The sequence below is a fragment of the Lemur catta genome, chromosome 12, assembly GCF_020740605.2.
Source record: "Lemur catta isolate mLemCat1 chromosome 12, mLemCat1.pri, whole genome shotgun sequence".
Lineage (NCBI taxonomy): Eukaryota > Metazoa > Chordata > Mammalia > Primates > Lemuridae > Lemur > Lemur catta.
This window is the reverse complement of record NC_059139.1, coordinates 78,454,529-78,472,334: the sequence shown is the minus strand read 5'-3', so window position 1 is coordinate 78,472,334 and position 17,806 is coordinate 78,454,529. Positions and strand designations below refer to the sequence as shown.

Below are 17,806 nucleotides of genomic sequence, written 5' to 3'. Positions count from 1 at the left end.
CAGCACTCTAGCTGGGATGACAGAGCAAGATCCTATCTCAATCAATCAATCAATCAAAATAAAGTGGATTCCAAATAAATAAAATTGTAAGATGTGACAATTTTGATCAATTTACCATGTGCCAGGGATTGTCTTAAGTGCTCTACATACTTTAACTTCATTTATTTCTCACTACAGCCCTATAAAGTACACATTATTATCCCTACTTTAAAGACAAAGAAATTGAGGCTAAATAACTTGCTTGAGGTCATATAGTTGGTGAATAGTGATTTTGATTTGACCCTAAGCAGTGTGACTACAAAACCCCAGCTCTTAACCACTGTTCTATGCAAGCAATCAATATCTACAAAATTAAGCTAAAAGAGAGAAAATGTCTTTTTCTAAAAATAGGAAAAATAATTATAGCTGTTCATGGGTTGCTGACAGGATCAAATAAGATAATACGTGTAAAATGCTTAGAACACCACTTGGCCCTTAGTGTAGTAGGCTTTGAATAGATGTCAGCTATCACGATCGTTACTAACTCTAAGGTGAACTTTAGGTGTTCCAGATGCTTTGGCTTCTCTTACTCTCACAGGAGTCTTGGCCTGCTGGGCAGGTGGCATAGTGCCTTCAGTAAAGATTCACAGTAATTGCAGGTCTTGGAGCTGAACCTGGGTGGCACTTTGAAGATGGGATTAAAGTACTAGCCTGTAGCTGCCAAGTACCCAACAGGGCAAATATCTCAGCATTTGGCAGGTTTTCTGTTCCAGCATTCTCCCTGAGAGCGGGGTTTTCCCAGCATTATATTTTATAAACATGTCAAATGGCCACTTGTTTCCTGTACTTTTCTGAGAAGTGAAACATTTAGAATGTGTGCTCTGCCACCCTCAAACACTAAATATGCCCGTTTTTAAAAAATACACCTTACCTCTCACTTCGGAGGGCCCTGTAGGAGTTGTAGTGGCAGATGTGATGGCCTGCTCTGATTTTGTATGTCCAGAGAACCCTGGGCCCCCGGAGTGCTTTGGACTATAGTACTTACAGGAGTGCATGGAGTCAGTTTCCTTACTGGCCCAGAGAGCAACTGCTCAGTGGTTGCTATGGACTGAATGTTTGTGTCCCCTGCCAAATTTATATGTTGAAATCCTAATCCCCAGTATGATGGTATTTGGAGATGGGGCCACCTAATTAAGGTTAGATGAAGTCATGAGGGTGGGATCCTCATGATGGGATTAGCGCCCTTATAAGAAGAGACACCACAGAGCTTGTTCATGCCCTCTTTGGTTGCCATGTAAGGACACAGCAAGAAGGTGGCTGTCTGCAAGCCTGTAAGAGAGCCCTCACCAGAACCCAAGCACGCTGGCACCTGATCTTGGACTTCCAGCCTCCAGAACTGTGTGAGAAAATGAATTTTTGTTGTGTAAGCCACTAAATCTATGGTATTTTGTTATGGCAGCCCAAGCAGACTAGTACAGTGGTTATCTCCTCATTGAGGAGCCTTTAAGAAAAACTAGCAAAAGAAGAGAGTGCTGGCACAAGTGAGCCCTGCCTGTCTGTTATTCCTCTGCTAGACAAGTTGTTTTAGCTCTTTAGGAGATAACATATGAGACAGCAAGGTAGAAGAGAAGTTAAATTACAATTTTAAAAGATAATAGAAATAATGGTGAAAGAAGGAAAATTCTCGAACCCAAATGAGGACCCTCTAGCTTTTGGTAAAGGGTCCTTGTTGGTGTCTTCTGAAGCTGATGCTTCTGCTGCTCTTCCTTTGACTAACCTGCCTGATCTTTTCCTGGATGGTTTACCAAGGTGAAATTTGTCAGCATTTATTTTTTATAATTCTTTTGATTATCAAAATACAGGCAAAATGCAAATAAGGATTTTTTTTTCCTGACACTTGCACTATCTCTTTAACATAGTATTTCCTTCTTCAGTCATTAATGTAAAAGCTGGAATATATATATACACATATACATACATATATACACATGCATGCAGAGGTTTCTTAATAAGGATATTGTATTCAAATAGAAAAGATGACTTCTTTTTTTCTGAATATTTTTCTATGAAAGAACAAAGTGCTATTGCCATATTCTTGCTTTAACAGACCAAGAATAATGTCTGGACAGTAATAATATACAGGGCATGTGGTTGGTCATAGTTCAATAAAAAGTTTTTTTAAAAAAAGGAAAATAAGTCCTCAGATGTTATTATATTTGAGAGAACACAAAAATCCAACCAGCATTAAACTGTGACACTCCATTCTTGTATTCACCAAACATTTCCGGTTTTTCCCCTTCTGGATACATGGTAAGATTACATGACCTGGATCTTCTTGGAGTTGGGTAGGGCCATGTGACTATATCTGGTCAGTGAATTGTGAGCCACACGAGTCACTTCTGTGCCAGAGTATTTCATTGTCAATGTGAGATCCTCCAGAACACTCTCTTCCGCCTGGACAGCAACTGATGGCCCTGAGTGACTGCCATGAGCAGAGATCTCTGCTGACCCTCAGATGGTAGTATGGAGGGGAAATAAAACTTTTATTTTTAAGCCACTGAGATTTGGTGTGCGGGGGGGATTTTTGTTACTGCAGCATAATCCAGCTTGTCCTCACCAATAGAATTATATTGTCGAACTGCAGATATTAACTTCCAATGGACAACAAAACAGTGGTAAGCTTATAAGGGAATTAGTGCCTACAAGTGATCTTTATCAGTCTTCATAGCATTCCTGGGAAGAAAAATGATTAAAGAATTCTCCAGTTGTCCACTTTAGTTATTGTAGAAAACAGTCCTGTGCATGTGGCTATGTCAGGTGATACCTTCATATGGTCAGTTAAGAAAAAATCAGACCATGGCTAAAGTGCCTCATGCACTTTGCCAAGTGACCAGTATGGACAGGTATAGGGACCCTAACCATGTACAGATTGACCAGTGTTAAGAATCCCAGGGGTGACTCTCTAGGTCAGATAGAATATTAAAGGAGACTTGGACAGGTTATCAATTCTATATCAGTTTAAATGCCCGTGTATATCTGCGGGACCACTTATGTTGGTTATTATTAGGCAATTTATTTTTGTGAGCCTGTGAACAGAAAGGCATCTTGTTATTTGAGCAGTATAGAGAGACCACATAGAGAGATGTTTAAACTTTGTGATCTTTATCTTTTTCATGTCTCACAACTCCCCTCAGCAGTAAATATTGTCGTCCTTCTCATTCCCTTCTCATTGCTCTTGTACCACTGGGACTCCAACTCAGAAAACCAGAAGCTGCAGCTGGTGTTTGTGGCCCGCAGGCCCTCCTGCCTGTGGCAGGAGAGTGCATAGAGAGGTAGGATGCTCATAACAATGCTTTTGTCATTTCTTTGGGAACCCAGGAAGTCTGAGACCTGAGCCAGGCAAAGAATGTGGGGAACAGCATTTTGAGCACAAAAACAGCATGTGAAAGCCTAAAGCCTTGAAAGTACTTGTCGTGTTAGGGGAGCTGAGAGAGGGCCAGCCTGGCCAGAGCCTCATGAGCTGGGGGACAGTAAAACATAACCGTGTCCCTGAGGTGGACAGGCTTTTGTATGAAGAGATGTGTTACAAGGGGGCTCAGGAGACCACTGACCTAATGTACAGATATCAAACAAAATCCAAATCATATTGAAATCGCATCCTTAACATTTCTTTCACTTAACAATACTCTTAAAAGAGAAATATTAAGCAGAAGTCGGGGGATTGTAACCTGATGGTGTATTTACACAGCTTCTTCTTCTGAAGAGTAACTTGAACATCAGGGAAAGGGCCTTCATGTCATACACAAGCACAGATCCTGGAGAGGGTAAAGGAGCCCATTCCTCACTTCTCACCAGCGATTTCATAAAAGTGAGATTTGACAGAGAAAATTCATGAACGCTTCCTCCTACCACCCCTCCTCCCCCCGCCCAGTGCTGTTGCAGGGGGAAAAATAGGAAATACTGTGAATGCTTCGGAAAAGTCATAGAACCAAGTCCAGCCTTCCACCAGATGGTGAGCTCTCGAAAGCACAGCTTTTTGTCTTAGCTCTGAATTAATATTTCTAGTATCTCTTATAGTATCTGTTACTTCATGAGTTCTCAAAATCTGTTGGAGATCTGTTGCAGGCAAGCAGAAAGGGTGGGAAGACAGGGGAAAGGGAGTGAGAGAAGAGCAATGAGGGAGGATGTTCAGCATTTTCTTTCCTGAAGAAGCAATTTGAGGTTAGCAAGGGAGGGAACAGAGGCTGGCAAGAGGCCGAGTGTGAGCCTAGAACCCTGAGGGGCCAACAGGCTTCAAAGGGCAAAAGGAAGATGGTTACCAGACCTACAGTTTTGAAGTTTTTCAGTGAGATCATTCCAATTAAATGACTGGTGTTTGTCTCAGGAATGTTGGTTTTTATTCAGAAAAGTCTGATGTGAAGACAGATTAAAAGAGGATAAAGAGAACAGCCTACTGTATTTTAAAAAATGCACTTCCCTGCATATGGTCCATTTATGTGGATACTGTTGTGATTGACTTGGTTCCTTAGCAGAGGATCTGAGTTCCTCAGCGTCACTTCAGCAAAAATTGTTATGGTAATAACATGAAGGCCCTTTGATCTTGCTGATTAATGTGGAGCTTGGCCTACCTGATTGTATGATTCTGCCAGAAACTGGGTTTGGATCTGTTATTATGGAATAATAAATTTCAAATGAAGCTTTCTTTGACCATCTTATCTCAGAACTGTTTTATTATTTAAAAATGAGCCTCTCTGTTTGCATAAAGAAAAAGTTTGTGTATAATTTATTTTGATTTTAAAAAGTAATTTCCATGTTGTTTTTCCAGGTTAAAAAGTAAAACCCTGGGATACTATAATCATAAATAATTCAACAATCCATTCAATAAATGTTTTTTAAACACCTGATATGTCACAGGTTGTGTGCAGGGTGCTGGGCATGCTTTGGTGAACACAGAGGCAAGGTCCAGCCCTATGCCTGTCTGTCTTGCATATAAAATTAAAGGCTGCCCATGATTCAGTCCAATGTGGGGGCCCCATTTTTCAACTCTGACCTTAATCAGGCTTCTTGCCACACTTTGCTGGGGCCAGGACAGAGACATTGATGCAATTAGGCAGATGACAGAGAGCTTCAGAGGAGCAGGGCAGGAGAGGGCAGGCATTTTGCAGACTATGTTGAAGGAAAGCAAAACCTCCCTTGCAATAGGCTTCAGCCATTAAAATAAACTTGGAACAACTGCAAACCTAGTGGCAGAATTGCCTGCTTTGATACAAAGCAGCTGATGCTCCCCGCCACACAGCACTGTATGAAAAGAATGTTGGGTCCGACTGACTGCAGGGCATCAGCAGAGCCTGAGGAGTGGGGGGAATGATGTGAAGACCGCGTTCCTACCCACGTTGATTACGTTCACTTCAGAGTTCACGGTGCATACCTGTAGTCTGCTGTGTATAATCACACTCAAGTAAATTGTAGAGCAACTTGTATATGTTCTCACTTCATAGTACAAACTGAATCATTTTGAGTCCCTTTTGTAATTAAAAGCCATGTATTAAAGACCTACCAGAATGGAATCTCTATAGGCAGGGACTACAGCTCATCATGCTCACTGCTGTCCCCAGTACCTGGTACAGTGCCTGTGCATAGACCTTTGTCATGTTTTCTGGCCACCCAGGCCTTTTGAATACTCTTCCTCTGTTTAGGAAATGTCTCAGCTTACAAATCCTACCTCCTCAAAGTAGAAAGCAGAACAAATTTTCCCAGCCTCCCTTGCAGCTAAGACAGAGGCATGTGACCCAGGCTCCACCAACCAGATTCACCCACAAGAGACTTCTGTTAAGGAGTGAAAAACACAAGGAAGCAGGCTGCACTGCAAATCTAATTTTTGAGCCAGGCAAGGTGGCTCACGCCTATAATCCCAGTGACTCAGGAGGCTGAGGCAGGAGGATCAATTGCAAGCAGGAGTTTGGGACCAGTCTGGGCAAGAGAGAGATCTCATCTCAAAAAAAAAAAAATCTAATTTCTTGGCAAGGGTAACAGCTGAAGCATCAGAAGCAGCATCAGGATTTCTCCTTCAGAAAGCTTCCTCTGAACATTCCCCAGCCCTCTCCAGGTGAGCTGGGTTAGATACCCCTCCTCTAGGTCTACTTTTTCACTGTACTTTCCCATGATATTATAATTATTAGCACCATTTATTAGTTTCTAATCTGCTGTAGTAGATAAGGTAATACTAGCCGCTCTAACCAATAAGCCAAAAATATATGGGGAATCAAACACAATAGAAGTTTCTTTCCTAATCGTGTAAAATCAAAACAGGGTACTTAGGATGAGCAGACAGCTGTCCTGCAAGAGATGATTCAGGGATCCAGGCGTCTTCCGCCTATCTTGTGTCTGCACTGCCTGTGCCACGTGGCTCCCAAAGACATCATTCCCATCCGAATGAGGCCAGAAGGCAAAGGGCTTGGAGGATCACACACTGGTGGGCTTTATAAGCAAGGCCCGTAAGTGATGTTTGTCACCTTTGTTCATATTCTGTTGCCCAGAACTCCACTGCATGGCTATCCCTAACTGGAAAATACAGTGTAGCTTCCTCCAGGTAAGAGGAAATCAACATTAGAAAGTCGTGTTAAAGTACCATATCTCACCTTTCTGTCCTCTCACATGCTTCCTTCTTCCTCAGATGGGAAAAAGAATTAACAGTACTAAGGTTAATAGAGAAACCCTGTGTAAATCACAGACAGGTGTGACTCTGATCGGCATTGTCTTTACTTGGCTTCTCGTGGTTTTTGCTAAGCCTTTGTGTTCAGGGGGCACATAGTCACTGGATAGTTCTTTTTGAATGCTTTGCCTAAAATTGCTTTTATCTCCAGGCTCCCCATGTGTCGGTGTGAAAGGGAAATTGCTTAGCGTGCAGCCTGGGCGCCACATGTGTTCTCAGAGGCTGGCACATGGAACGGAGGAGGTTCCAAATCATTGCCTATTGGCCACCCACAGGCTAATGAAGGAAACGTCTTTTTATTTACCCTGCTTCTCCTGGACTTAGGTGCCTTATCAGCAGCCAGGGAGAGCTGGGAATACGACTCTGGTGCCAGGGACCTCCAGAGCCCGGACTTGCAGAGTCAGGCGGCCCTCCAGAAGCTGCTCGAGTGCGGCGGAAGCTCTCTGCACCAGCATGCTGCCCTCCACAAACTGCTCACACAGTCCTCGCGTTTTGGCAGCTCCATAGGAGGAAGCTATCTGGAGCTGGCCAACACGGTGAGTACTTTTTGGTTCATAGAACACATCTTTAGGCTTGTCTGTATTCCAATACAAATATTTTAATTTTGAGCTCCAGGGGACATATCGGGTATTGTCTTTTTTATGGAGCTAAACCTTGTACCGTTTCCAGCATTGGCAATGATGTGAAGTGCTTCAAAGTTGCTAGCACATAGGGACTTCGGGACCTCATCCTCATCATTAAGACCAGAGTAGACTCCTAAAAGGTGTTTTGACTGTCTGTAACTTGTACAGATTTAATTACTAGGTTATCTACAACAGCTTTTCCATAACTATTAATAGAATACTTCTATGGTGCCAGACATTACAAATGAATAGGATATCCTTCTTCCTGTTCCCTAATTTGGACTTTACTCATTTCAAAAACAAAAAGGAAAATATTTCATTGAAAGTTTAATTATTATTTCTGTTTATACTTTTAAAATATTTTCTGGGCCAGGCAAGGCGGCTCATGCTTGTAATGCTAGCACTTTGGGAAGCCAAGGCAGGAGGATCACTTGAAGCCAGGAGTTGGAGACCAGCCTGAGCAAATCGAGACCCCCCATCTCTACCCAAAATAGAAAAAATTAGCCAGGCCTGGTGGCACACACCTGTAGTCCCAGCTATTCAGGAGGCCAAGGCAGGAGGATCCCTTAAGCCCAGGAGTTTGAGGTTGTAGCGAGCTATGATTGTACCACTGCACTCTGGCCTGGGCAACAGAGCAAGACTCTGTCTCAAAAAAATTAACAAATAAAAAAATTTATATATTTTCTGTTAAAAATTATGGGACAGCTTAGAATTTCGTTATACTTGGTTTAACCTTCCCATTTACCTCGAGATGAGTCATTATCATTGTGACCTTTGGATGAAGAGCTATTATCTTCCCTTTTAAGTCGGAGCTGGAGAACGAGGGCAGGTGGCTGCTGGCCTGGCCATTTGGGGTGACATGTGGACAGTTTATAAATTGAGATTGCTATCCAGCCACTGCGGGAAAGGTCCAGAAATCTACTTGGCTTTTTGAAACTGAAGCTCAAACAGTGGAATAAGTATCTCAACAACTTTGACTTATGCATATTTACAGTCTGCTCTGATATAGGCCAGTGGTTTCCAAACTGTGTTTGAGACATATTTTCTAATGCTGACATTTTTGGTGAGAGGTTTGAAGGAACTAACATTCCTAAATATGCCAGTAATAATTAAAATACAATTTTCATACAAATCCCAACTAAATGACATTCTACAAAACACCTAACCAATATTCCTCAAAACTGTCAAAGTTATAAAAAAACAAGGAAAGTCTGAGAAAGAGAAACTGTTTACCTAAGAAGAGACCACTAAATATAATGTGTACCCTCAATGGGATCCTGGATCAGAAAAAAGGACATTATGTTAAAAATAATAAAATAAAAACTAAAGAAGCTTGAATAGAGTATGGACTTTAGTTAATAGTAATATATCAATATTTGTTCATTAATTGTGATAGATATACCAGAATAAGGTAAGATGTCAATAAGTAGGGAAAACTGTGGGGTAATGAGAACTCTCTGTCCTTTCTTTGCAACTTTTCTGTAAAAACTATCGTAAAATAAAAAATTGCTGAAAAACATACATACACACAGTCACCACTAGGGTATGATTATGTCTCATAGAGTCTGTAAAAGCATCCGTAGTTACTGTACTGTTTGTCACTTGGCCACCCTTCAAGGACATTCTCATACAGTTTAAGTAGAATGTGACTATGCTAATCCTGCCCTCCTGTGTGGTCAGGAAACTAGGCAATTATCAGTAAATATGTCATTTCTCTCTGACATGGTCCTGGACTTAGGCTTTGCCTGCTACAAATAACTTGCAGGAAGTTGAACTTTCCTGCGTACTACATCAGCTCAACTTTTTCTCAAGACAGACATTGCCACAGCAGTATGACTTATAGCAAACATCAGTGTTACACACTGATCAAAAAATTTGCTCATACCCTCTCTGAAGGGTTCCACGGCCCACCAGTTTTCTGCGGCAAACCTACTGTTGAAACTGTAGGAGTGGTTGTTTCCTACCTCTGTGTGACTCCTCGGTTCTCAGCCTCTCCAGTAACCTCCTGAATTGATTTCTGTTCTGTCTCTCCTGGTCAGAGGCCAGCTCAGCCCCTGGGCTTCCCACAGCCAGGTTCTCTGAGTTGGCTGTTCAGGGGAGGGGCCCAGAGAGTTCTCACGTACCCCTCACCCATCTACTGTGCCCTCTTTGTGCATTATTGGTTAAGCTTTAGAACTGAGGGAACACTGCGCGACATTGCCTCTGCAGGGGCCAGCTGGAGAAACACTTCCTTAAATGCTGAGCACCCAGCTCACACAGGACTGTTCACTTTATGGACACTCATGAACTATGCACTTGCAGTTTGCACACTTTTCTGTATGTATATGTCTATAAAAGCCTATGAAAGCCAGGTCAGTGGTGTGTACCTATAGCCCCAGCTTCTGAGAAGGCTGAGGCAGGAGGGTCACTTGAACCCAAGATTTCAAGGCCAGCCTGGGCAACATAACAAGACCTCATCCCTAAAGGAAACAAAAGTGATAATAACAACAAAAAAAAACCTAAGAAAAACACATAATCACATTGAATACATTTTTAAAAAAATTCTATAAAGCCTGGATAATAGCAAGACCCCGTCTTTACAAAAAAGAAAGTAGCTAAGTGTGGCGGTGTGCACCTGTAGTCCCAGCCTCTCGGGAGCTAAGGCAGGAGCATCACTTGAGCCCTGGACTTCAAGGCTGTGACAGTGAGAGACTCTGTCTCAAAAAGAAAAAAGAAAGCTATGAAAAACACATAATCACATTGAATAAGTTTTTAAGAAATGCTTTAATTCCACAAACAGTTGACACCACAGAATGAACAAATAAATAAATGAAGTTGTGCATGCCCACTTTAGGTGATTCCTTGGCAGGAATGAGAACTGGGCCGTAAATGCAAATGCAGGCACTGGAGTCCTATGACAGTGACTGCATTATTTTTCTCACTGAATGGAAAATAAAAAATTTTAAAATATCATTTGAACTCATAGACCCTTTATGATGTTCCTGGACCCTGTGGTAGAGTGCATTTTGGACCCCCATTCTTCATCCTTTCCTATATATTCCCCATTTGTTGTGCAGCTTTGGAGTCTTCCGGTTATACATGTGAGAAATAATAAATGAGTGTTGTTTTACCCATTGTGTCGGGGTGGTTTGTTTCATACCCAGTTGACTCAGGGTCTGTTTACAAGGGTCCCACAAAGCGCAACTTGAGACATACCCCCATAGGTGGCCACTAGGTGGCCAAAGAAAGCAAATAGCCTCTCTAAACGGCACACTTGGGCAATCCCTTTACTTATATAATCACAGTAAAAGTAATTTATGTTCCTTCTAAAGCAAAGTCCGGAACTAATAAAATGAAGTTCTTAGTTTTTTAAAAATAGCTACTAAGAGTGAAAGGCATTTCCAGTATCCAGTTGGGACCCAGAAAGCACACAGTAATTCACATGGGGAAAGTTTAATATAAAAAATGATTAACTAGTAGCAGAGGATTACCTACTAAGGGGTAAGGAAAACTCTAATGAACACAATAGCACACATGAGGAACAGCCACCACCTCTAAGGCTGAGGCGGAGTGCCTAAGGAAGGAACAGATTTGGGAGAGGGCCCTCCCGTCACCCAGGGCTGATTCAGGCCCCTTTGACAGGGAGTCTGCGGCCTCCTGGATGGCAGAGGATCCCCGAGATGCCGCAGGCCAGCGCTGACCAGCAGGACAGAGAACTTCTGAAGCATCGGCGCAGCCCGGCAAGTCTGCCTTGGTGTTCCCTGGCCCCTGGTTCCCAGTGCCGGGGAATGGGGACTGGCACCAAGTCGACGACGGGTCAGTCACAGCCACACATGAGCAGCTTTATCCTAGGAAAGAAGGAAACTTTACAAAGCGAAAGGGCGTTCCAGAGAGGAACAGGTCTGCTCCCCGTGCGGAGGAGACCCTGAACATAATAAAGTTTCTCTTTTTTATGTTGGTTCCCCAATTGCGTGCTAAGCTGGGGGTCATAGTCATGATTTTTCTGAGAAAGGGTGGTGAGTTCTAGGAATTGGTACCTTCCCAGTTTTTGTCCTTGTATGGCTGGCTCTTGAATTGTCATGGTGCGTAGGAGGTATGATTTTTTTACTATGCTAATGAGAGGAAGTTTACTGTCAGGCCTAAGCCCTAGCTTTTGCGCATGCTCCCAGTTCTGAGAGGTCCCTAACCTCAAGTTCCTGCTGCTGTGGTTTTTTTCGTCTGTTTTATTGGTCCCAACCCTCAGCCCTTGACCACATCCCCTTGTCACCTGCCCTGCTGCCTGCATGTCTAACCACCTGCCCTGCCGCCCGCCCGCGCTGTGCCCTACCTAACACGCCTGCTGCCAGGCCACCCACGGGGGCGTCGCAAGACTCACTGAGCGTCACTGAGACGGCGTCCACACAGGTGCCAGACGAATTCACTGGGAAGCTGCTGCCTGCTGGAGTGGCGGCCAACCCACTAGAGTCCCGGAAAGGGTGCCACTGGAACTCACCAGGTGTGAGCCACTGGATGTCGTGCGCTGCTGGCCTCCCCCTACCACAAGAGCCCGCAGGGAGGAGCACAGCAGCCAAGCCCGCTCCCTTCTTCCTCCAGTGTCCCTCCTGCGCCCTCTATTGACAAGGGAGAAATGTTTGCCGGGTGCAGCTCCAGTACCACAAAATATTAACAGGGCAGAGAGGTGGATTTGGATATGAGAGGCATCAAATTGATACCTGGCACAGGCATTTTTAGCATTAAGAATTTTCTAGGAGCTTCTTGCACAAGACGTTTATCTTTTTAAGCGTCCCTTCCTTTTCTCCTACCACCAAACACCTGTCTTCTTCCACCTAAGACAGTGGCTACTATGACTTTGAGGCTTGATATACTATTCAAAATGCAAAGACAACATGACAAGGTTGTACATAGAAGCTTGAAGCAGCCATGATTTTATCTGAGAAGCAGAATGGCCGCACGTGATATAGAATAAGGGATTTATTCTATGGGCTAGCTAGACCTTCTACAAATGCGAGAGCTCATGATGAAGCCACGAAGGCTACTGATTCTGCATCTAGTGTTGAGCCTAAAGTTACTATAGGTCTGTCGGATCAGCAGTTAAGAAAGCAAGCTGGATGTTTAGGAGAGCAAGGATAAACTGGAACACATGAGGACCAACGAAGCCCATGAGGACAAACTGGAGCCCACTTGTGTCTCTTACCATAATCCAGCCTCAATGCTGTAGGTGGCCTGCAGGAGAGGCTGGCAACCTTTATCACGGAGCTGCACACACACATGGCCCGGGACTCAGAGAAGCTGAAGCAGGAAATCTGGTGGAAGTTAGAGTTGCTATAATCCTGGTAAACAGTTAAGCAGCAGAGTAGCAACAAGTGCAAGCTGCCACAGTGCTTGGTACCTGCTATGGTTTGAATGTTTTTCCCTCCAAAACTCATGTTGCAATTTAATTGCCACTGTCACAGTAGTAAGAGATGGGGCTGTTAAGTGGTGATTAAAGTATGAGGGCTCCACCCTCATGGGTGAGATTGGTGCCATCATAAAGGGCAAGTTCAACACCCTCTTGCGAGCATGCGATTTCTCACTCTTTCTTTCTCTCTGTGCCCTCCCGCCCTTCCACTCTGCCACTGTGTCATAACACAGAAAGAAGGACCTCGCCATGTTCCAGCGCCTTGATATTGGACTTCCCAGCCTCTAGAATTGTGAGCCAGTACATTTCTGTTCATAATAAATTAGCCAGTCTCAGGTATTCTGTCATAGCACAAACAAGCAAAGACAGCGCCTTGCACCAACTTCCGAAGCATACAAAGTGTGACTTCACTTCTACCTTCTGGATTTCACACAGACCATTTCTCATGGCCAGACAGATGCGTACAGGAAAGAGAACTCTGGGGAACATGGTTCCAGCTTAGCTGAACTGACGTTGTACCAGCCACCACAGAGCAGCAGCGAAACTGCCAGTACAATCTGACCTGTACTCAAAAAACCATCAGCAAAGCAATCTGAGATACTTTGGGAGTTTGGTCAAGAGGGGATGCAATGGGAAAGATGTACTGCCTGTTCCTAATGGATTTTCTCTCCAAAGATTTGTATTACCAGGGAACAGTACAAGTATAAATTGTAATGTGATAGATTCTGAGTAGTGACATATTTAAATATTCTAAAATACAGAACATAACTGAAGTTTTATTTTGCTAGATACAGCACTAATGATAAATTCCTGAACAAAATACCAATTTCTGGATAGATTCTTTCAGCTATACTATTTGTTTTTTGTTTTTAAGAGACGAGATCAAGGGGTCTCACTCTGTTGCCAAGGCTGGGATGTAGTGGTTCATGGCACAGTCATAGCTCACTGCAGCCTTGAACTCCTGGGCTCAAGCTATCCTTTGGCTCAGCCTCCCAATTAGCTGGGATTATGAGCATGAGCCACTGACCTCAGTGGTTACTTGTTTTTTAAAGTATTAGTATTAATTATTTAGCCTTATTATTTTTATTAATGAAAGTATTAATTGATGATATTTAAAATTAATTTTACTATAAAGAAGCCATGCACATGACATAAAGTATCTGAACCAATACAGAAAGTTGATGAAAAGTAAAAGTTATCATCATTTGTCTCCTCATCTTCCCTCATTTAAAAGGTCTTCACCAGTTTTTTTTTTTTGTGTATCCCTGAATTGCTTTTAATATAGGGAACTTTTCGTTTCTCCTGTAATTTTAAGATTCTATAATCATTAGGGTACTTGTCAAATTGGGGTTACCACTTGAAACCTTTAGTCTAGAAGATGTGTCCTGGCTTTGAGGTTACAGCACAGCTGATTGTTCTGTGAGCACCCTCTTCTGGGCACTGTTCAGAGTCAAAGAATAAGAAATTCTTTAGCATAGGGGGCATGCTTGTCACCCTTTAGATTTTCAAGGAATTGGGACAGTACAAACAAATTGAGACAGTATTGGATTTTTGAGAAAAGGGTTAAGGAACAGCCTAGAATATAGGGTTGATAATAAAAAAAATCAGAACCTTGAATTGTCACTTCCAAATGATTGAGACTGATTTTTTTAAAGTATGTATATATTTAAAATATGTATGTTACATATATATATATTTTGGCTGTATAAAGACAAATACATTTGACTTTATGCTGTTAAGTATCTAACATACCAGCTATGTGTGGAGAAGTGCACTGTCTAAGGAGGTTTTCCCTAACATTTCAAATGATGAAGTTATGAACAGTCAGACTCATTTCTTTGCAGATGAAGGTAGTAAAGTTTGCACTCTGCAGCTCAAGGCTACCTTCTGTTCCTTTGGATGATTTGGTTTCAACTTTGCCCATTTTAAGATTTAATTTTGTGCTTAATGTTTTTTGCAAAAGTAATTTGCATTTTTAAACGAGAAAAAAGATAGTCATGAGTTTTGCAAATACAATTATGTGAATTTAAAAACTGACATAGCAAGTTTTGCTACTCTGTGTATCCAACAGTCAGAAATTCCAAGCAGCTTTTTTTCTTTAGGCTGGTTTAACATCTGTGAATTTGAAGTTGAATTAAAGCTATGTCTACTATCATGCTAATCTGCTATATGATTATAATTATTAATATAGTTCATTATTAATTGAACTTTATTTGATACAGCATTCACAGTTATTATATTGCTTTGGAGAACACTTCAAATACACACATTTCAGCCAACACAGAAACATCTTTAAAAGGTGTGTGAGTAAATAAGAATTTATGTAGTAATGATGAGATAGGGGTCTTCCTTTTGGTTTAACCACTTGATCAACTTCTCCTGTTTCACATTAGTTTTGGTTTGCTTCCCCTTTTCTTCACTCCACCTGTAGAATATGGAGGGGTTTTTATTACATTTTGCAGTTCCTGTGATTCTTGTTCTCCCCCTTGTCAAGATTGGCTATCTTGATGTTTGACAGTCAAGGGGTTTGGAAACTCTTAAGAATTATCAAAAATTTGGAAATAAAACAAAAGGATTGTTGGATGTGCTTTTAACGTCATATCAGAGTGTCTAAGAGTCCTCTGATGCTTCAGGAGATGTCTCTTTGGCTTACTATTTGCTATAATTAGGGTTTCTAGACTCTAAATTTGGATGTTATTTTGCAGAAGATTGATGAGTTATTCATGAGTTTTGTCTAGCAGAGATGTAAACTACTTTTGTCCAGCAGGAAAGATAACCCCAAGTGTATGTTTTATTTGCTTTGGTAAGACAGTCATCACTTTGTAACTAACTTTGCAATCTTATTCCAGCATCCTTTTTTCCACTGCCTGCATATTTACCAGTTTCCTCTATCCTTCTTTAAATCAGCTTCATCATCTTGTTATGTTCCTCAATGGATTAAAGAAATCTTAGAAAAATGTTTATTCAATATTATATGAAAGTCATGTTTTTCCTTTTTTGAAAATTATACTTTGACACTCCATTTCCTTTTTTTGTTTGTTTACAGCTAGTGAAAATAGAGAACTAAACAGGAGTTAACAAAGGAAGCACTTCCTAGTTTCACTGTAAATTGCTCACAGTGGTTACCTTTAGATTAGGCTAGACCCAGTCAGTCTCTTACTGACTCTCTCCCTCTTCTGTTTCACATACAGGACTTTAAGTCCTTTCATAATCCTTTGTCTTCCAACTCTGCCTCCACCCCAACACCCACTCCCTTTTATAAGAAAAATCCCCCCACATGGCCCTGTTCCTCGTGTGTCTTACTTATGTTCTGAAGCTGGTACTTCCCATAAGGGAATAGAATGAAATATGAAATACAGAGTCCTATAAATTCTTTTTTTTTTTTTTTTTTTTTGAGACAGAGTCTCACTCTGTTGCCCGGGCTAGAGTGAGTGCCGTGGTGTCAGCCTTGCTCACAGCAACCTCAAACTCCTGGGTTCAAGCGATCCTCCTGCCTCAGCCTCCCGAGTAGCTGGGACTACAAGCATGAGCCACCTAATTTTTTTCTATATATATTTTTAGCTGTCCAAATCATTTCTTTCTATTTTTAGTAGAGACGGGGTCTCGCTCTTGCTCAGGCTGGTCTCGAACTCCTGAGCTCAAACGATCCTCCCGCCTCGGCCTCCCATAGGGCTGGGATTACAGGCGTGAGCCACCGCGCCCGGCCCCTATAAATTCTTTATCTCTAAAAACATTCATTACATCTCCAGGAAAACTTGGAACTGGGAATGTCAAGCCCTGCCAAGTTTTACAGACAAGTCACCTTAGTTCAATCCTTGGTCAGTATACAGGAGAATATGAATGAAAATACAACTCTATCATTTTAACTCATACTTTTGTGATGTACATGGCAATGAAACATACAGTAGTTGCCAAAAAAAAAAAAAAGGCATGAGAGAGAGTTATTTTTTTGGCTATTTATTTGGTTTTGGGAGATTTTCATAACTGTATGGAGATTTATTTATTATGGTGTACAAGCATGCCTTGTTTTATTGTGCTTTGCTTTATGATATTTCACATATATTGTGTTTTTTTACAAACTGAAGGTTTGTGGCAACACTGTCAAGCAAGTCTATCAACTCCATGTCCTCACATCATGTCTCTGTGTCACATTTTGGTAATTGCAATATTTCAAACTTTTTAATCATTATATCTGTTATGATTATCTGTGACCAGTGATCTTTAATGTTACTACTGCAATTGTTTTGAAGCACCACAAACTGTACTCATATAAGATGACAAACTTATTAATAATTGATGTGTGTTAAATGTTGTGTGTGTCCTGACTGCTCCATGGACTAGTTCCCCATCTCTCTCCCTCTCCTCAGCCCTCCATATTCCCTGAGACACAACAATATTGAAATTAGGCTAATTAATAACCCTGCAATGGCTCTAATTATTCAAGTGAAAGGAAGAGTTCCTGTGTCTCTCACTTTAATTCAAAAGCTAGAAATGATTAAGCTTAGGAAGGCAGGTTGGAAGCTGAGATAAGGCCAAAAGCTAGGCACTTTGCACCAGTTAGCCAAATTGTGAATGCAAAGGAAAAGTCCTTGGAGAAACTTAAAAGTGCTACTCCAGTGAACACACAAATAAGAAGGCAAAAGCCTTATTGCTGATATAGAGAAAGTTTTTGTGATCTTGATAGAAAATCACACCAGCCACAATGTTATTTTAAGCCAAAGCCTAATCCAGAGGAAGGCCCTAACTCTCTTCAATTCTGTGAAGGCTGAGAGAGGTGAGGAAGCTGCAGAAGTTCAAGGTTGGTTCATGAGGTCTAAGGGAAAGCAGCCATCTCCATAACATGAAAGTGCAAGGTGAAGCAGCAAGTGCTGATGCAGAAGGTGCAGCAAGTTATCCAGAAGATCTGCCTAACATAATTGATGAAGGTAGCTACACTAAACAACAGATTTTCAAGGAAGATGAAAGAGCCTTATATTAGAAGAAGTTGCCATCTAGTATTTTCATAGCTAGAGAGAAGTCATTGTATGGCTTCAAATTTTCCAAGGACAGGCTGACTCTTGTTAGGGAGTAATGCAGCTGGTGGGACTGTATTGAAGCCAGTGCTCATATATCATT

General features: G+C 41.8%; 1 protein-coding gene across 1 annotated transcript in view; it reads left to right on the top strand.

The window, feature by feature from the left end:
• Positions 1-17,806, top strand: part of MCC (MCC regulator of WNT signaling pathway) — a 331,241-nt gene that overhangs the window by 24,013 nt on the left and 289,422 nt on the right. Inside the window, exon 2 of the mRNA XM_045566234.1 lies at positions 7,016-7,227. Within this exon, the coding sequence (XP_045422190.1) occupies positions 7,016-7,227 (212 nt within the window). The remainder of the gene's footprint in view (positions 1-7,015; positions 7,228-17,806) is intronic.